The sequence below is a fragment of the Larimichthys crocea genome, chromosome XX (assembly GCF_000972845.2).
Source record: "Larimichthys crocea isolate SSNF chromosome XX, L_crocea_2.0, whole genome shotgun sequence".
In the NCBI taxonomy this organism is placed as follows: Eukaryota; Metazoa; Chordata; class Actinopteri; family Sciaenidae; genus Larimichthys; species Larimichthys crocea.
This window is the reverse complement of record NC_040030.1, coordinates 16,750,212-16,771,376: the sequence shown is the minus strand read 5'-3', so window position 1 is coordinate 16,771,376 and position 21,165 is coordinate 16,750,212. Positions and strand designations below refer to the sequence as shown.

Here is a 21,165-nt window from a genome sequence, read left to right as displayed (position 1 = left end):
GAGACCCCTGGTTTATCCCTTCTGGGCTGCTGTAGATAACATGGCGGACTACGCGGAAGAGGACCCTCACGAAACCAGAGTCCTGAATCTGATATTCCACTTCTGTCACCTTTGACTGTTACACGCTCGACCTTTTGAGGTTCACCTTAAATATGCATCCTCACCGCTGCAGCCCGGTTCAGACTCTCGAGGCGAGAGACGAGATGCTGAAAGAGAAGAAAAGACAAAGGACGAGCTACAGGTGACGAGCGACGCTTTGCAGGGCGCGTGTCCCTTTAAGAGCTGGAGTGTGCTATTGAGCAGGAGGCAGGGTGGGAGGGATGGCTGCATTGGAACAGTCCTCTCTAATGAGCAGATTTTCTGAGACACACAGATCAGGAGAGAGAGAGAGAGAGAGATACTGAGATCCATCCATAGGAGGAGAGAGGAGGACCTGAGACAGCAGCAGGAAGGCAGGCTGTGCGTCAGCCCGGCGCTCCGTAGGGGAAACATGGAGACGAGCAGGAGATGCTGAGGAGGACGCAGCAACACACTGCAACAGGATCACGTAGATGGATGTTATTTCATCAAAGCGAAGGCAACCTGAAGGCAACCCACGCAGAAGATAAACCACTTATGGACGCAGTGGATTAAAGACCTGCAGCCAGACTGAGAGCGAGAGAGAGGGAGGGAGAGAGAGAGAGAGAGAGAGGAGGAGAAATTAATCAATTCAGTTGTTTATTTTCATTGTCTGTGTGTGCGCACTTGCTGTCAGAAAGTGTGTGTGTGTGTGTGTGTGTGCCTGCATAAAGCAGGAGACTGCATTGCTGCTATACAGCAACACAGGACAGACAGAAGAAGAAGAAGAAGAAGAAGAAGAAGAAGAAGGCGGCCGAGCAGATTACCTGATGTGTTTCCTGTCTCTCCCTCTCTCTATGCATGCATGAGTGTGTGTGTGTGTGTGTGTGTGTGTGTGTGTGGTGTGTGTGTGTGTGAAGCCTGAAGTCTGACTCAAACACAAAAAGCTGTCACAGCTTCAGTTTTTTTTTTTTTTTTCTCGGGCTGCCGTGTTGATCAGGAGGCGTCCGAGTGGCTTCTGTGCCGGAGGCTTGGAGGCTTTAAAGGGCTGCCACCGTGGGGAGACTTCTCCACTCTTAACATCCACCCCCTCCCCTCCACCTTCCCCCAAGAGAGGTGGAGGCATCATCAGGTAGGAGGCGACTGAGCGGAGTAGGAGGAAGAGTTGTGTAGGCAGGCCCGATGGCAGGACCGGTGGAGCTGCCTGACGGTTCAAACTCCTGCTGAGGGAGAGGATAATGGCAGCCGTGGGCCCGCTCTCCTCCTCCTCCTCCTCTCTCACCTGCATCCATCACAGAGTCGAAGTCGGGAGGTGCTAGCCGACGCTACGAAGAGGATGGTGTGAGCGGCGTCGACCCTTTCCCCACCACGACCCCCGATGCCCCTGTGAGGGGGCCAAAGTTTTGTTGTTCGCCTCGTTTATCCGTCCTCCAGCTCGAACGAAGGGGTGGGGGTGGCGTTGTTTGATTTGTGTGGGAGTCCTCTCCCTCTCCCTCCCGCTCTCTCCTCCACCACCACCACCACCTCCTCCTCCTCCTCCTCACCCCTGTCCTCACCGACCTCCAAACTCGGCTCCATGGATTGGTTCTAGCACCAACCTGTCCTTCTTCTTCTTCCTCCCTTCCTTTTCTTTTTCTTTTCTTTTTCTTTTTGTCGAGGCTTCAGGGGAATTGCCAAGACCTGTTTCATGCATGTCCACTGGCGGCAGGTTCAACTTTGACGATGGGGGGTCATACTGCGGAGGGTGGGAGGAGGGCAAGGCGCACGGCCACGGGATCTGCACGGGACCCAAGGGCCAGGGGGAGTACTGCGGGTCCTGGGCGCACGGCTTCGAGCTGCTGGGTGTCTACACCTGGCCGAGCGGGAACACCTATCAGGGCACCTGGGCTCAGGGCAAGAGACACGGCGTGGGCGTCGAGAATAAAGGCCGCTGGGTGTACAAGGGCGAGTGGACGCACGGTTTTAAGGGACGCTACGGCCTGCGGGAGAGCACGGGGACGAGTGGAAAGTACGAGGGGACGTGGAACAACGGGCTCCAGGACGGATACGGAACAGAGACGTACTCCGATGGAGGTAAGACACACACGGGCAGATGCATTGTGGGTGGCTCGGTTTGACATGACAGGCCAATAGCGATTACAGACATGATGGATGTTCAACCCGGAGGAGTTTGTCTCGAGGTCCTCTCAGGTCAGCCTTTCTTCTGCGGGGTTACATCAGGACAGGCTTTGAAGACGATTCTCCATCTCTAATCTCAAATTTTCGTCCTCCGACTCGTCCTCTCTCTGTCTTTTGTCCTCCTCGTCTTCTCTTTCCGCCCTCACTTCAGCTACACGAGGACACGCTGTGCATTTGGAGGCCTTCAATTCAGGCCACGCAGTCTTAAGGGATGAGTGAAAGGTTAGAGGGACGGAGGAGGACAGCAGCTCCCGGGTAACGAGTCCTCTGTTTCCTCTCTTAAACGTACCGTAACCACTCGATACACACCACAGAACAAAAGATTCACACTGCAGTAGTGTAGGAGGCTAATAAGTGACCACGACCTTACCTGACTCAACATGCTCCCCAGCTCCTGATATAGACTCTTCATCTCTAACGTTCTTCTGACGGGCCTCCCAGTCTGCTCTTCAACATGTTCCTCTGCTGATCATGGAGCTCCTCAGTCGACCTGTAGCAGCCACGTTAAACTCAAATCTCTAACACTGACTACAAAGCAGTCTCTGGTTCTTGATCGTCCTCACACAGACAGATGTTACCTCCTCCCGTACGCTCAGGACAGTCCAAACTTTTCTGTCTGTTGTTCCCCGTTGGTGGAACGTCCTACCAGTTCCTACAGATCAGGGGCGTCCCTCTCTACCTTCACAGACCTCCTGAAGACCCAGTTTAGTTTTTTCTCATCTAGACAAGACTCTTAAGTTTAGTTCCCAGAAGCATGAAGCTCGCGTTGGCGCTCATCAGGCGTCACGAATGTCCGTACAAAAGAGTTTGTCAATCCAACCAGCAGCTGTTGAGATATTTTAGTTCAGAAACCGGTTGGCGACATCGCGGATACATCGTTCATTCTTTATCCTGTCCGTGGTTGTAACCAACACGATAGCTGACCGACATCACCATCCAGCCATAGCGTGGCTATCTATCATCTATCTATCTTTAATGTATGTACGATATTCACAACTCTGTGTTTTTATCATCTACGACTCCGGAGATCAAATTTAAGCCTCTTTGCATCACGTGTACGCGTTTGAATCAGCCCTGAAATTGAAATCAATGCCGTCAATGCACTTTGAGTCTCTTAGACCGAGGGGGGTCGGTCGGGTCTCTCTTAATGACACACACACACACAAACACACACACACACACACACACACACCATATGGATTCAGGCTTAAAAATAGACACACACACACACACACACACAATATGTGGCTGTTGCGAGCTGAGCAACAGAGCTGACAGCAGCATACATGCAGTGAAAGCAAAGCTTTGTTACGTAACTCTACAACTAGCAGGATGCTTTACAATGCCGGTCTGGACCACACACACACACACACACACACACACACACACACACACAGACCAGACCCGGTTTGAGAGGTTGAATCAGGACAAAAGAGAAGACAGATGACCAGACGGATGTGACGGAGGGAGGGACGGATGCATGGACGGACGTACAGATTGACGGATGGATCGGTGACGTTATGGACAGATATTGGAAAGATGGATGCAGCGATAATTATCGTGATTACAATGAGCGATACGGTGTAATCAGAGGAGGAGTGAGATCAGAACAGAGAGGAAAGGCAAAGACGGCGACTTGTTTGAGAGACACTGTATCTGCGTGAAGTATCTGAAGCCACATACTGTAAATGCAGCAGAGATCGGCCTAGTTATGAGTGTTTATCTCGCTCCGACAGTACACAGTGTCCTTATTATAACGGCATGCATCTGTCCTTTATATAAATCTATGTCACAACAGAAACACGTAACTGATCTGACTCTCACAGGGACGGGCTGAACACAGAGTTCAACAGATTGGACCTGTTGAATTCATGACACATTAACAAGCTGCTGTCTTACACAGCGGTGGCATTAGAATTCATCTGGAGTTGTTTTTGGCCACTTTACAAATATATTTGTAATTTTACAGAGAAAAAAAACAACTGTGAAAATGTAGAATTCTTTTCCGTAAATCGAGTTTGAATGTAAAAGTACATGGACATAAACATTTATATAATAAGCCACATTTAAATTACAGATAAATCATTTTACATACATTTTAATGTAATTTAAAAAAGTTAGTAGTTAAAAAGTTAAAAAATAGTACCCTTTTCTGTACAAAACTGTAATTTGTCATTAATGGGGATTAAAATAAAACAGTTTGCTTTGTTCATTTTCAGAGTTTTGTGTACGAATCTTAAAAAACAGGGAACTACCGTAAAAAAGTTTAGGATTATTTTTCCATAAATTAGATTGTGAAGTTTTAATGTAAAAGTACACATTCATGGTAATAGTAGTTTAATGTGATTTACCTTAAATTTACAAAAAAGAAAAATGTTAGTATGGACATTAACGTTTATATAATGAGCCACATTTTAAATTACAGATAATTAATGTCATTTTACATACATTTTAATGTAATTTAAAAAAGCAGAAAAAGTTTTTTTTTTTCTTTACAAAAACAAGAAGAGTCAGGAGCCAAAACGCTCAAAGACGCTCGGCACTGCCGGGTCACCTGATGTCCTCTTCTGTCTTATCGTCTTTTTGGTTCCTCTCCTTCGGTTTGACAAAACCATAACAAACACAACGAGATAGAGAGAGCGAGATAAAGACCCGGTGCAGGAGAGAGAGAGAGCAGAGCAAAGAGAGGAATAGAGACTGAGAGAGAAGAAACGATGAGACGAGAGTAGAAAGGCAGACAGAAAGAATAAAGCGAGAGAAGATGAGAAGAGAGATTAACTGAGAGGAGGAGAGGAGAGAGAGAAAAGAGTAGACAGAGCGAGAGGAGAGAAAGAGAGATAGAGAGAAAGAGACGACAAGAGCAGAGAGAGGAAAGAGAGAAGAGAAAGAAGTGGAGGCAGAAGAGTAAGATGCGAGGCGCAGAGAGAAAGAGGAGAGAGAGCGAGGAGAAAGAGAGAAAGAGCGAGCGAGAGAAGAGAGTAGGAGAGAGCGGCGCAATGAGAGTAGAGCGAAGACGGAAAGAGTAGAACGCAAGAGGAGAGGAGAGAGCAGAGATAAAGACAGGAGAGAGAGAGCGCAGAGAGCGCGCGGAGTAGAGCGAGCGAGCGAGGAGCGTAAAGAGAGAGAGAGAAGGCAAGCGCAAGAGTTAGAGAAAGAGCGCCGCAAGGAGTAGAGAGAGAGAGGAGAGAGAGAAGAGGGAAGGAAGAGAGACAAGTAGGCGATGCGAGAAGAGATAGAGAGCGCGAGAGCCGAAGGAAGGCGAGAGTAAAGCGAGAGAGAGAGAGAGAAGACAGAGAGAGAAGACGCAAGAGAAAGCAGAGGAGACAGGGAGCAGCGATGATGAGAGAGAGAAATAAGCGAGGCGAAAGCGAGAGAACGGAAAAAAGAGAAGAGAGCTAGAAGAGAGAGAAGAGAGAGAGAGCGAGCCGAACCAAGAGAGAACCGCGCGAGGCGAAATAAGGAGAATGAGAACGAGCAGAGCGAGCAAAAAGCAGAGAGAGGAAAGAGACGAGCGAGAAGAGAGAGAAAAAAAGGAGAGTGCGAAAGAGAGAAGAGTTGCAGAGAATAAGAGCGAGAAGAGCGCGCGAAACAGAGAGAGCAAAAGAGCAGTGAGAGCGGAATCGCCGCGAGAGGCAAACAAGAGAGGGAGAAAGGAGGCGTACCGACAGTAGCCGAGTAAGAGAGCCGCAAGAGATAGTATCGGGCGTGGTGGGGCGGGGGAACGTACGCGAGGAGCCTCATGCAGCGCTCACAATTCAGATCGTTAGCTCAAAAGGCTATCTCCTCTCTCTTCTCCCCTCTCTCCCCTGCTCTCATCTCTTCTCCCTCCCCATCTCTCTCTCTCTCCCCCTCTCTCCCCCTCTCTCTCCCTCTCCCTCCCTCTGTCTCTCTCCCTCTCTCTCCCTCTCCCTCCCTCTGTCTCTCTCTCCCTCTCTCCTCCCTCGCTTCGCTGCATTTCCTCAGTGCTGCTCTGTACAGTAGGGTTTCCATAGCAACGCTCGCCGACATGCAGCAGGTCAGCGTGTCACGAGGGACTCAGTGTTCCTCGCTGCGATTGGTCCACTCAGGCCGGCTCTGCCGGGCTGTGATTGGCTGGATTGGGCCTTCCGGGCTAATGGTGTTTACTGAGATGAAGAGCTAAGCTGACTGATTACCAACCACACACACACACACACACACACACACACACACACACACACCGGGAGTGAAGTATAAAAATGAAAAGACAGCTTCAGTAATCATTTTAGTGAGAACTGAAGTGAGTCACAGAGGGAGAGGCTGAGATTACAACTGTCAGTGTGTGGTGACAACTGAAGATTACAGCTGTGTTAGTATTGGTTGTTGTGTCTAATACAACACACACACACACACACACACACACCTGAAAAGTTTCCTTAAATCGAGTCCAATCATTCATGAGCTCTCTCCTGCAAATAACGTGACGACAACATTATAATTGTCCCACGTTAACATAATTATTATTCCGTGTTATGTAAGCCGACATAATAAAGTTTAAAGACGCCCGGCAACTACATAAATTATGATTTAAAACCTGCTCGTCGTGTGAAGACATGAATATATTTACAGCGTGTGGGAGGAAGCTCTTCATCCTGAAACCGAGACGTGTTTCTGTTCACGGATCATATTCAGACCGTCAGCGTCAAATGATTTTACACAAGACGAAGAGTCTCCTGCCGTTAGTACTCTGTGGTACTCTGTGTACACTATTCCTGGAGTACTGCGCTGATTTCAGTAGCGTAGTGTCGTCTCAGTTTGAGTATGGCCGTTTCCACTCCTTCTTCTTCTTCTTGCTGAATTGCACCTGTGCAGAGCATTGGCACCAATATTTGACTGCAAAAATATAAATATAAAACATTGTTTATATATATATATATATCGGTATTTACCGCTTCTTCTCCAGCAGCTTCCATTTTTACAATGCCTCTCCGCACTCAACCTTTTGACCTGAGTACTTATAGTAGCAGGGAAATAACTGAAGCCTAAAAGCTGCAGTTCCTCTAACGTCCACTTGAGGCTGGCTCCAGAAGTGAGTCAGTCTCCATAAGTCCCCATGTCCAAATGTCCAACTTCACAGCAGAAATAAACATGTTTACAGCCTGGTACAAAAAACAGTTTTGGTCTCTGTAGCTAATTTCCCCGTTCATGACAACTTGTACCAGAACTATCAACATATGTTTGCTTCAGTTTCTATCCAGCGTCATGAGTATCCGTCTTTCTGTCGTCAGCTCTTTCATCTCATCCTTGTGTCTTCTACAGGTCTGTGTACTGAGTAATCTGAGTACTGGTCGTCATGGCCGGTTCGGGATCGACTTCACTACCACTGACTGTATTTAGCAGCAGTGGGCCTATCACAAGATCTGGGTACAAAAATGCTTGTGCTGTTTGACTAGAGAAGTTTTAATACTTCGTTCCTTCCTTTACTAGGTACTAAATATTGGGATTAAGTCGCCTAATCCTGGTTTGCAGGAGCGGTTTCTACTCTTCAACTGAAGGGATTCTGATTTTAAGGATGCTGAAGTCCGGTTCATCCTAAAAGTTCATAAGTCATCTGCAGATTTATCCAGATTTGTTCACGTTGATTCACCACAGAGTTCCTCCTACGCACGCCGTCATCAAATCAGTTTAACCAGCTGGGTGTAAATAGAGTAGAAGGCTGCGTCATGATACACAGAATAGTAATCCGGTCTGTGAGACCCGGTGTGTGTGTGTGTGTGTGTGTGTGTGTGTGTGTGTGTGTGTGACTAATTCCTTTATTCTGTTCGAGACGATCCTGTTAAACACTTTGCCGGCTACGGACAGGACGGCGGTCCGTCTGTAGTTTTTCACCTGTTACATACAAACATCTGTCAGATTCACCCGCCTGGTTGTCATCGTGTTCACTGTCGGCCTTTTTGAAGTTGTTTTCCATCCTGTATACAGAAATATTTGATTTGGGGAATAGGAAATAAGTTATTTGTTCACAAATAATATACAAAACACACTTTTTCTTACAAGTGTGTATAACACCGCTGTGTTATCATGGCTGTTTTTCATGATAAATAATCCTCATGGAAATCTGAGAGACTCACACAGAAAAAAAGCAAAATCTCTTAAACGGATCAAATCTCCCACGCGGTGATTTACAGCTTTCAGCTGACTCCTCTTGCTTTCAGTGTTCTGCACGTCTGTTTGCTGTGTCGCCTGTCCGTTGTCTTGTCTTTACATGCTTTGCTCACCTGAATCTTGTGTTATCCTCAGCTGCAGCATAAATGGTGACAAACACCAAACCAGCTGCAGGCTTCAGCTGGTTTGGTGTTTGTAGTGAGGATTAGCAGAGCTGTCTGAAACATGAAAACTCTATCTGCCCTGCACGGCTGCTAATACAACACTGACTGGACGTACTAATGACGGAGTTCAGTCTATAGAGCAACATCATGTAACTTTTCTCTCACAAACTCTGTGACCTGCTGACCCACACTGACCTGTGATCAGCTGAACGGTGTCTCTGTCATTCGTACGTCTGTTCTCACACTATGTAACTTTGGGCTCCGGGTCGGGAGAAGTACGTAACGCTTTACGGCACTAAGTCACACAGCAGCAACTATTTCACTGATTCTGGTGAAACTGGATCATATTTTATGGAGGAAATGTTTTCTGGTTTTCCCTCTGATGTCCTCCGGCTGCTCCGCCTCAACTCTCTGTGATTTACAGAGTTTATGATGGACAGTGAAGTAAACTGCTGACAGCTGTAGCTGCTGTTAGCTCATGTTAGCCCAGTCTGTTAGGGCTGTTAGCTCAGTCTGTTAGCTCATGTTAGCTCGTGTGTTAGTGCATTTTAGTTAGCTCATCATGTTAGCCTCAGTCTGTTAGCTGCTGTTAGCTCTCAGTTTGTTAGCTGCTGTTAGCTCATGTTAGCTCAATGTTTTGTTAGCTGCTGTTAGCTCATGTTTAGCTCAATTTGTTAGCTGCTGTTAGCTCATGTTAGCTCAGTTTGTTTAGCTGCTGTTAGCTCATGTTAGCTCAGTTTGTTAGCTGCTGTTAGCTCATGTTAGCTCAGTCTGTTAGCTGCTGTTAGCTACTGTTAGCTCAGTCTGTTAGCTGCTGTTAGATCATATTAGCTCAGTCTGTTAGCTGCTGTTAGCTCATGTTAGCTCAGTTTGTTAGCTGGGCCGCGGGTGAATGCTGACGTGGAGCGAAGCCAGTGTCGTGCCAGAACAGGAGCTGGACGAGCATTAGCAATGTAACCAGGTTCAGCAGCCTCTACGGACATAATGGCAGAGGAGCAGAGAGTGAAGAGGACGCTGACGGAGGAAGCTAAGAAGAGAAAAGGAGAGAGTGAGCGAGCAAGAAGCCGCCGGACAAGAGTAAATGTGGGACTGACTTTTAGTGGTTGGTGAGAGCTTGGTGAAATAAAAGGCTGAAAGACAGACGCCGAGCTGGGCTGACTGCTGCTGGACTAGGCAGTGAGATCAGCTGCTGCTGGAGACCTGGATGATGATTGGCTGGTAGCAGAGTTGTCGACTTGTTAGTTTTTGATCAGAAATAATCAGAACAAATACTCGAGTATTATCTTTTGTAATCTGGTCCTTGTTGTTGTAATGACACGTCTCTGAGCCGTGATCGAAGTTCAAACTGAAACCTCGACTGGCAACAAACGATCTGTGTGAGAAACTTGACCTTGTGTTGTCTAATCTCACCCTCCCTCCACATTTGTCTCACACACACACACACACACACACACACAGACATGTGAGCGCTGACATGGTGAAACAACAACACATTAATAATTCATAAATTATCTAAATTCAACTCCTTCACAGACCTCCTCGCTCCTTCTTACAGCTGCGTCGCTGCAAATCAATATTTTGAAGGTGTGGAGCGTCGTCATCGTCATTGTGTGAACGCTGACCTCGTTTTGTGACGATGTGACAGTTCAAACAAAACGAGCTGAATTTACAGATTTCGACAAGTGTCTCCTCAGCTGAGTGAAGCGCAGACCCTCAGCGACAGATGGTTTTTAACCTAGAAATAGAGAACAGACGCGCGCATTTGTTAAAGAGACAATTATGAATTCAGCCCGGGGGTTGGCGCGTGATCAAATCGCTGTTCCTCTGTGATGTTTCCGCAGCTTTGATCTCTCTGCGTTAACTCTTTCCTCGCCTGCCTCGGGTATCAAGGCCCCCGTGTGACTGGATGAGCGGTTCCTGACGGCCCTCGGGGGCAAGAAGAGTCGGTGAAATCGTTTTGGGCGTGCGAGATGTGAAGCTGTATTCTCCCCACAGCTGTACGCCGCGAGGTCGAGGCCTTTACAGTTTGCTTCTCACAACACGGCGTGACAGATTTACAGTGGAAATGACGAGGGGGGGCGATCCGCTGCTGAAAGATGCAGTTTTCTATTTCTGATTGTGTAAAGTGTGGCTCACTCTGGTAGACGCTCATCGTTTGAGAGTTTCTGAGCCACCAACAGTTTTCAGCACCACGGAGAGCGACAGGCAGCATCGAATATTTTATTCACTCACATCGCCGATCGCCGATCGGTGATCGACGATCGATGATCGATGATCGGTGATCGATGATCGATGATCGGCGGCTGTTTCTTTCTTTTTTGGGAGGTTTTCGGCGACAACATTCAGCATGTACACTTTTCTCTATCCAGCTTTAGATGACAATTGTACACCTCATATCCAAATTAAGATTACAGACAAAAACAAAACAAAAACAATACATTAAATATATCAGGAATCCATCAGGACACCGTCACATCGTCAGGCACTGTGTGGGTTATGTAGAGGAGGAAGGATAACCAGTCTTACTGTGTTAATAACGACACGACAGGACTCCATCGCTTCGTAAAGATGGACTTTTGTAAGCCTTAGTAAATATGTAATGTGCTCCATCTGATGGATCCATATGTTATATGAAGGGGGGGGCTGGTTTCAACCATCTAATAGTTCACTATACTATAGATGGTTAGATGACTATACTAATACTTCAGTGCTGCTGTAAGTAATATATTTAAAAGATATTGCTCAGACCTCCCTTTCAATCCTTAAGGCATCACTCCTGAGAGAGCCACAGTAGGATCTCGAGGTAGGAAGTAACGTGAGACCAGATTTTCTTGGTATAACAAAGTTTTTTATTGAGCGAAATTCAGATTAATTGTAACAAAAGGTGGCGAATCAGTCTGTGCGCTAAACACAACGGTAATTCATTATCTGATTGGATCCCACTTGATTGGGTCGTCAGGACCAAAGCGGCAACCTCCAGTTCAACCTGCAGTTCCTCTAACGTCCACCTGAGGCTGGCTCCAGAAGTGAATCAGTCTCCATAAGTCCCCATGTCCAAATGTCAAACTCAAAATAGCGCCGACATCACTCAAGCTCTGTCAAGTGAACGTTTGAGGAACTTGGAACAGATATTTGTTTTGGTGGAGACCAAAACTGAGCGATAAGAACACGTCCGTCTGTCCGTCTGTCTGTCTGTCTGTCTGTAGTCTTGTCACGCTGTTTGTGTGTGTGTGTGTGTGTGTGTGTGTGTGTGTGTGTGTGTTCTTTGATCTGTCCGTCATATGGTCGTACAGCTGTGTACCAACATGATTACAAAGGCTTGTCCAGATGTGCTGGCCAGCTGTCTGTGACACACACTGTGTGTGAGTGTGTGTGTGTGTGTGTGTGACAGGGATAAAAGGCAGCATATCGTCCTAATGTTGAGGGCAGGTTCGGAAACAACGCCACCCCACCTCACTCGAGTTTTTTTTAACAGCACCGCTGATCTTCAAACGTAAGCAGGAACACAATTGGCTTATAAAACCGGCTTCATTCAGCACTTCACCGACACACGAGGGGAATGAGTGTGTGTGTGTGTGTGTGTGTGTGTGTGTGTGTGTGTGTGCAGTCCTTATATGGTCACGTAGTTCGGTTAGAGCGAGTGGCGTTCGCTGCCGAATGAATCAGAGTGCTGTTACATCAGAGCGACGGGCAGGCGGGATGCATGGATGGATCACTTGCACTCTTATTGGAACACACACTTCCGTTTGAGTGTGTGTGTGTGTGTGTGTGTGTGTGTGTGTGTGAGGGGAAACACACTCGGATAGATGCCCTACTTTTCAGCAACACGGACTGTTATGCAAAAGTACGTGAAGAGACGCGGTGTGAATGAATGAAGTAGAAGTCAGTCCGGATTAGGCACACACCAGAGCATAAAAAAAGTTTCTGGGCTTCTGAATGAAAAAGGGAAGAACGTTTTACAAATGTCATAAAATGTCAAAGACAGAAAGAACAAAATATTTGGACACTGCTCAGGCTTTCATCGGGCCATGGATGGATCAACCGTCCCTTCCTACGACAGAGAAGTTGAGATCGAATTAATGAGGAGGCAATTATTCCCCCCCAGCATCCAGTGTTCAGGATCGGTCTTGGTCTCAGACAAAGAGGACTCTGGATTTTAGTTCAATGCTCACTGTAGCAACCCAAAGAGTTTTCATGAATATTAGCTACCTAAAGAAGCTAAATACTGTGCAGTCTTGGTTTTAAGACAGGGCCCAAGACCACTTTTTAAATTCCTCGGTCTCCGCCAAAGAGGACTCTAGTTCAAAACTTCGTGGATGTCACTTCGGCCTGTGCATTGTCTGATTTATTCTCTAACTGTCTGGGAGGAGACATCAGTCGAATCCTCTGGAATAAAATTACCTGAACCACAAAGAGTTCATCTGCAAAACTGTGTCCAAACAGCGGATGGTAAATATCTTAAGGCAACTCCGTGACGCAACCTTTTTTTTCGTGAATATTAGACCTTGGTCTTGTCTCGGCCTCGATACACTCTGGTCTTGTTCATGACTTGGTCTTGGTTTAGTTGGTCTCCACTACAACACTGCCAGCTTCAGAGGAGCTGTACAGTGGCTGACCATGTTACAGAGGATTTGTTTAAAATCCGCAAATCTGATGTGTCACTGATTCTTTAGGTCTATTTTCTTGTAAAACTAAAATATCATATATGCATCATGTGTAAATAAAATACTTTCATAGATTTGGTATTGGTAATCTTCTCCTCTTTCTCTAGGAACATTTCAGGGCCAGTGGGTTGGCGGGATGCGTCATGGCTACGGCGTTCGTCAGAGTGTCCCGTACGGCATGGCGGCCGTCATCCGCTCCCCACTCCGTACCTCCATAAACTCTCTCCGCTCCGGTTCGGAGCACAGCAACGGTACAGCCCTGCTAGACCGGACCGGGGCGGTTGTTCCTGGTCCTCCTCCCGTTCCCGGCACACTGACTACCAGCGTGTCCATGTGCAGCACGGGCAGCAGCGGCAGCAGCCCCGCCGTGTCTCGCGGAGGTTTCGTGCTGACGGCGCACAGCGAGGCTGAGCTGCTGAAGGGGAAGAGAAAAGGCGGATTGTTCCGGAGATCCATCCTGTCCGGGCTCAAGCTGAGGAAGTCCGAGTCCAGGAGCTCTCTGGCCTCCCAGAGGTCTAAACAGAGCTCGTTCAGGAGTGAGGCTGGGATGAGTACTGTGTCCTCTGCTGCATCCGATATCAACTCTACTATCAGGTAATAACCGGAGAACCTGATGGACGAGGTAGGGTGGTCTTCAAACTGAAGGTCTAGATGAAAGCAAACGATGAAAGGAAAAAAGGCCTTGTTAGATGAATTACATCCATGTTGGTAGACCTCAGAATTTACACCCAGCGCCAACATTCAGTGCAAATTTGGACCCTAAAGTGGTTCTTCCTGATGGTGCCATAGGGGGAACTATGGCCCCCAATTGGGCGACCCTGGGGTTTGAACCAGTGACATACATCCTGACACATCTGAACAAATGTCACAAGTGTTCCCTTTAAAATTATTGAAATAGACCTTATAGTCGAGGAGATATACTCAGAGCCCATAAAAGGGTTCTTAAGAACAAGAAAGTTCTCCAGAGAACTCAAAGTAAAGATAAAAGTAAAAAATAAAAGTTCCAGTTAGAACCTAAAGTGGTTCTTCATGGTGATGCCATAGGGGAACCTCATTTTATCTATAAGTTCTTTATTCTTCAGAACCAGTTGCTGCAAAGGGTCGACTTCAGGAACCAGCGATCAGTTTTCCAAAGAACATTTAAAAAGGAACCAAAAAAAAAAAAGATCTTCAAAGCAGCAAACGTGCTGCAATTGTGATTTAAATAACTCTTTGTTTGGCGTTCAGCAGTGGTTCTCAAACTTTTTCAGTCATTCCCCACGTTAGACAACACAATGCTAATGAAATACGCCACTTAACATTTAATCATGTTGTATCTAAATACTAAGGGTGATCAGTCTAATAAGCGGCAGCACACAGCTATAAGGACGCTTTGCTCTCACACGCGTTGCTTTTACAGTCTACAGTCGAGTGCGCGGCCTTGCTTCAGATTCAGGGAGGTTGGTTCTCATTTGCGGCCGTCAGGGAGCCGCTATCAATGTGCAGGAGAGTCCCAGAACTTCTGTCTGGATAACAATAGACATAAAAAGTAAAATTTCCTCGAGTTTGGCACGCCCCACCTGTCATGTCTCTATTCCCCACCAGTGGGACGCACCCCACACTTTGAGAACCGTCCCTCCAGAGGACTGATCAAGAACCAGGTTTTCTTAGAGTGTTTGATTCAGGATACTGCGGTTAATTAACGTTTGCCTGTAACTGTGATCTTAACCAACAGTTTCAGTTGCTCTGTTCTCTCACCGCAAACTTCCCCCAACATATGCAGCACTGTCCAGTTTCGAGGCCATTTCACGGACACGTTAAAAGGGCTGCATACTGTACCGCTGATGGCTAAGAAGAGTGTGTGACATCAACTCCTTCGTGAAGTAATGAAATGAATGTCAGGAGCAAGGTGGAGTGAGAGGACAAGGAGGGGGTGACTACTCAGAAAGGGAACTGTCCTTCACATGGAGGACATCAACAAGCACTCGTCCTACTTTAGTGTCTTTAAAACGGATTGGCACGCAGTCCAGAGTGGCCTAAAGGTCAGTGTACCGCTCAGCTGGACCAGTGCTGATAAGGCCTCTGGGTTTTTAACATTGTTTTACTCAATCATCATGTTCCCATCAGTCATATGGGACACATCGGCTCAGAGTCAGTCATAGCATCTCTGAATTACCGTTTAATTCGTGGAGTTAACGGCAGCGTCTTTGGCTCGAGTGTGTTGAATCAATTGGAAACGCTCGGTGCTGGATTGAGGTGGCTTATTTTTAAAGGCACCCATTGCTTGACAACAAGAGTCAGCAGCTCCTGACCTGTTTGCTGGCAAAGTGGCTGACAGCAGCTTATCGGGTCTGATTAATTATTGGCAAGGCTGATAAGGAAAGAAACTTCGAGGTGTTTTCTCTTTTCTGCTGCTGCAGACTCGTAGATGGAATACAACATTTATATTTCATGTGTTCACAATATCTGTGAAGGTTGTCTTAGTTCAATTTGTTGTGAAGTGTATTTGCTTACTTTCCATGTGAAGATTGATATGAATGCATGTAGACTTAGATGATTCATGTCTTTGCCTACAGTTCTTCAGAAACCTGTGGGTGACATCACAGATACAACGTCTATGGTCCAGCACCTCAGTTGTTCAGATTTTTGTGGTTTTTCAAGGAGTTGCATGCTGGAAGCATTCCTTGACAAACAATAGTCAAGTTTCTGGGAGTCGTGTTGTGTTCACTGACCATACCAGGCAACCCGTGCTGGTGACGCTGAACAGAAGTAGCGAGGGGAAGTGACTGACCAGGTCACGGAGACTTTTAGCTTGAAATGAAACAAAAACATGGCGACTCTCCAGTATTTTGACTTTGGACTGCAGTGATAATAGAAATAAAGTTGCATATTGTTCCTTTAAAATGAGTTTGATTAATCTCAGCTCGTTCTGTTGTTCTAAGCAGACCACACCTGATGGAGGTCTTAGACAAGAGTTCTTTGGGGAGTTTCAGAACTCTGCTGGACGTTAATTTGACAAATTATGACGTTATAGAAAGAGACGATGAGATGTGGTGACACATCAGGAGCCTCTAACATTAAAGGTTACCTCTCGCTTTTCCAGCCTCGGGGATGCAGACGCGGAGCTGGCTGTAGCCGACGACGACGTGGACGCCACGGCAACGGAGACCTACTGTGGGGAGTGGAAGAACGACAAGCGGACGGGGTTCGGCGTGAGTCGGCGGTCCGACGGGCTGCAGTACGAGGGGGAGTGGCTTAGCAACAAACGTCACGGCTACGGCTGCACCACGTTTCCCGACGGCACGAAAGAGGAAGGGAAGTACAAACAGAACATCCTGGTGAGCGGCAAAAGGAAGAACCTGATCCCACTCCGGGCCAGTAAGATCCGAGAGAAGGTGGACCGAGCCGTAGAGGGAGCGCAGAAGGCGGCTGACATCGCCCGGCAGAAGGCGGAGATCGCTCTGTCCAGGTAGTGTCTTTATGGTGGTTTGTGTCTGTCTGTGTGGATGCTGAGGCTTCCTGTGAGGGATGTAACACTTACCTGTCTGTCTGTCTGCACACCAATCAGGATGTTCGGATCAAGTCGTGATGACAGTTACTGACTGAACTTTGACTTTGTTCTTAATTTAGTTCAGTTGAGTTTTCAGTTTGTTTTCGATTAGTGGTGCAAAAGAGAATATTGCTAAATAAATAAAAGACATCGGTGTAAAGTCCGACAGCTGTCCGCCCAGCTCGGCGTCTGTCTCGCTGTATTTCACCAAACTCTCACCGACCACTAAAAGCTCCTCGCTCGCTCACTCTCTCCTTTCCTCTTCTTAATTTCCTCTATCAACGCTCACCCAGCTCGGGTTCTGGCATCACACCGGTTGCACTCCCCTCTCCGCGACCCTGTAAACCTCTTCTCCTTCTTCTTCTACCCGGTGGTCCAAAACTCCTGTGGTACAAACACGAACACTCCCCCGCTGCTCTGACCTCACAGCCTCGGCTAACAGACTGAGCTAACATGAGCTAACAGCAGCTACGGCTGTCAGCAGTTTACTTCACTGTCCATCAGGAAACTCTGTAAATCACAGAGCGTTGAGGTGCGCTACACTTGTGAATGGGTCCATTCCACCTTAAAATTGAGATCAGTGACAGATTATGGAACGGATTAAGGTTAAGGTGGAAGCAGGGTTAAGGAGGTTATGGTATAACGGAGACTGTTAAGACTTTGACGAAGCTGCTCTCGTTATAACTGCTCATTGAACTAAAACAATGAGCACAGTCGGGGTCATGATGTTAATGGGCGTGCCCTGACCTTCTTTACTGCAACCAGAAACTTTTGGACAGCAATATAAAGCAACAATTTTTGTTTTTCAGCTCAGGACTCAAAGCTGAAATTAATTAGCTGTCCTGGGACCTGTAGTCATGGATACACATTGATACTCTTGTCATGTGGGCACTCATGAGAAGTAGGCCTATGACCCATTTTGGTTTCCAGAACTTGTTGTTTCAAGGAACCAGGTTATAGGGCCACGGATAAGGTAGTTCACTGTCAAAGCTTCTTTCTTTTTTAAAAATAAAAACCCATCATATGTAGATTGAGTATGTGCAGGTGGACATTACGTTAACGTTACACCAGAGATCAATGCGGGGATACAAACTGAGCAAGCATCATATCCACATCTTTTGGAGCCCGATACAGGTCAAAAGTAAAATGTCTTGTTCCCCAATGGATGCATTGGTGTTTAAACTGATTTCCATGGTACTGTACCAGCAGCCTGGAGCAGTTGATGTGTTTTATAGCTTCTAGGCTAAAAGTTACAGTACCTGGCTTGTGAATCGAGGCTAGTTCAGTACACATAGCTCGCAAAAAGTTGGACTTTGCATCCCTAAAAGGACGTATATTCGACAACTCTGCTAACAGCCAATCATCATCCAGGTCCCCAGCAGCAGCTGATCTCACTGCCTAGTCCAGCAGCAGTCAGCCCAGCTCGGCGTCTGTCTTTCAGCCTTTTATTTCACCAAGCTCTCACCAACCACTAAAAGTCAGTCCCACATTTACTCTTGTCCGGCGGCTTCTTGCTCGCTCACTCTCTCCTTTTCTCTTCTTAGCTTCCTCCGTCAGCGTCCTCTTCACTCTCTTCTCCTCTGCCATTATGTCCATAGAAGCTGCTGAGCCTGGTTACACTGCCCACTCGCCCCGGCTCCTGTTCTGGCACGACACTGCCACTTCCCAGTGGGTAAAAAACGTGGGGGTATGTTGTGTTGGGGTACAAACACAAACATTCCCCCGCTGCTCTGAGCTCACAGTCCGGCAGCCCAGCTAACAAACTGAGCTAACAGCAGCTAACAAACTGAGCTAACAGCAGCTAACAGACTGAGCTAACATGAGCTAACAGCAGCTAACAGACTGAGCTAACATGAGCTAACAGCAGCTAACAGACTGAGCTAACATGAGCTAACAGACTGAGCTAACATGAGCTAACAGCAGCTAACAGACTGAGCTAACATGAGCTAACAGACTGAGCTAACATGAGCTAACAGCAGCTAACAGACTGAGCTAACATGAGCTAACAGCAGCTAACAGACTGAGCTAACATGAGCTAACAGCAGCTAACAGACTGAGCTAACATGAGCTAACAGACTGAGCTAACATGAGCTAACATGAGCTAACAGACTGAGCTAACATGAGCTAACAGCAGCTAACAGACTGAGCTAACATGAGCTAACAGACTGAACTAACATGAGCTAACAGCAGCTAATAGACTGAGCTAACATGAGCTAACAGCAGCTAACAGACTGAGCTAACATGAGCTAACAGAAGCTAACAGACTGAGCTAACATGAGCTAACAGCAGCTACAGCTGTCAGCAGTTTACTTCACTGTCCATCATAAACTCTGTAAATCACAGAGAGTTGAGGCGGAGCAGCCGGAGGACATCAGAGGGAAAACCAGAAAACATTTCCTCCATAAAATATGATCCAGTTTCACCAGAATCAGTGAAATAGTTGCTGCTGTGTGACTTAGTGCCGTAAAGCGTTACGTACTTCTCCCGACCCGGAGCCCAAAGTTACATAGTGTGAGAACAGACGTACGAATGACAGAGACACCGTTCAGCTGATCACAGGTCAGTGTGGGTCAACAGGAGGTCATAGACAGCAGTTTATCAGAGAGAATTTACAACATGTTGCTTTAAACTAAACTTCCAGCTCGTATTTGACCCACCAGCAGATGTCCAGTCCTGTGAACGGGCTGCAGAGTTTGTGAATGAACCCGCTGTCTGAAAATGGGGTTAGATTTACTATCTGATTAGCAATTGACCTTGGAGCCTGGATCAATAATGCAATAACGTGTTGCGCTGTGACATCGCGGTCAATAACTGTAACTTGTGTACAGTCCACGCTCGCGTTTGCACGTGTGGTTCAGCTGGTTTGCACGTTTGAGACGGAGTAACGTAGAAAAAGAGTCAGAAAGTGAGACGGAGATTTCCGCATTATGCCAACAGTGCTGGCATGCAGCCTGAGAGCGAGCGGCTCTTCTTTACGTCCTGATGTATGTGTTTGCAGAGAGGGTATAACACGCGAGAGGAAGCATGAGCTGACTGATTAAAGATCCAATCCTATTAGTCCTGATGACCGTCCGCTTGTGCTGAGAACAGCCTGAACATGAAGGGAAACACAGATCAATCAAAGCCGTTATACATCGCGATAATTAAATCGCTCTGCTACATTTTTAAGTTGCGCTCGCAGCTTTTTGCAGACCCGCGATGAGCCGAACGTCATCGGACATCGAGCACCCAAACTTTGTGACCCGCGCAGCCTGATTCTGATCGACGCCGCCTGCGCTCACACATTATGAATGGAGCCGCTCAGTGTTGTTCGGTTGTACAACCCCGATTTTAGCAGTGACCTGTGTTCAAGTGAATGTAGTGCAAAGACAAAGAGAGAGCTAATGTTCAAACTTTGTTTTTGTGAATTTATTCGCTCATTCTCAACCTGATGCCGCCAACACGTCACAGAAAAAGTGACCTGAGACAAGACAGACGACAAGCTAAAACAAGCTAACAACGAGCTAAAACAAGCTAACGATAAGCTAACGACGAGCTAAAACAAGCTAACAACAAGCTAAAACAAGCTAACGATAAGCTAACGACGAGCTAACAACAAGCTAACAACAAGCTAACAACAAGCTAACGACAAGCTAACAACAAGCTAACGATAAGCTAACAACGAGCTAAAACAAGTTAACAACGAGCTAACAACAAGCTAACAACAAGCTAACAATGAGCTAAAACAAGCTAACAATGAGCTAACAGTTAGCTAAAACAAGCTAACAACGAGTTAAAACAAGCTAAAACAAGCTAACAACAAGCTAAAACAAGCTAACAATGAGCTAAAACAAGCTAACAATGAGCTAAAACAAGCTAACAGTCAGTTAAGACAAGCTAGCACCAAGCTAAAATAAGCTAACAGTTAGCTAAAACAAGCTAACAATGAGCTAAAACAAGCTAACAGTCAGTTAAGACAAGCTAGCACCAAGCTAAAACAAGCTAACAATGAGCTAAAACAAGCTAACAACCAAGCAGCAACCTCTGGGGCTGATAAATGAAGCCGATGTGGAAGTCCTAACAACTGCAGTACCTCTAACGTCCACCTGAGGCTGGCTCCAGAAGTGAGTCAGTCTCCATAAGTCCCCATGTCCAAATGTCCAACTTCACAGCAGAAATAAACATGTTTACAGCCTGGTACAGAGACGGAGATTTCCGCATTATGCCAACAGTGCTGGCATGCAGCCGAGGGCGAGCGGCTCTCTTTACGTCCTGATGTATGTGTTTGCAGAGAGGTATACACGCGAGAGGAAGCTGAGCTGACGATAAGATCCCAATCCTATTGTCCTGATGACGTCGCTTGTGCTGAGAACAGCCTGAACATGAAGGGAAACACAGATCAATCAAAGCCGTTATACATCGCGATAATTAAATCGCTCTGCTACATTTTTAAGTTGCGCTCGCAGCTTTT

General features: G+C 46.7%; 1 protein-coding gene across 2 annotated transcripts in view; it reads left to right on the top strand.

Annotated features, from left to right (window-relative positions):
• Positions 1-979: 979 nt before the first annotated feature.
• jph3b (junctophilin 3b) overlaps positions 980-21,165 on the top strand; it is a 48,624-nt gene continuing 28,438 nt past the window's right edge. For both annotated transcript variants that reach the window (XR_003461278.1, XM_019258079.2), the window contains exons 1-3: positions 980-2,130; positions 13,294-13,780; positions 16,269-16,634. Coding sequence is in view for 1 of the 2 variants with exons in the window: in XM_019258079.2 (XP_019113624.1) it covers positions 1,749-2,130; positions 13,294-13,780; positions 16,269-16,634 (1,235 nt within the window). In the remaining variant the exon portion in view is untranslated. The remainder of the gene's footprint in view (positions 2,131-13,293; positions 13,781-16,268; positions 16,635-21,165) is intronic.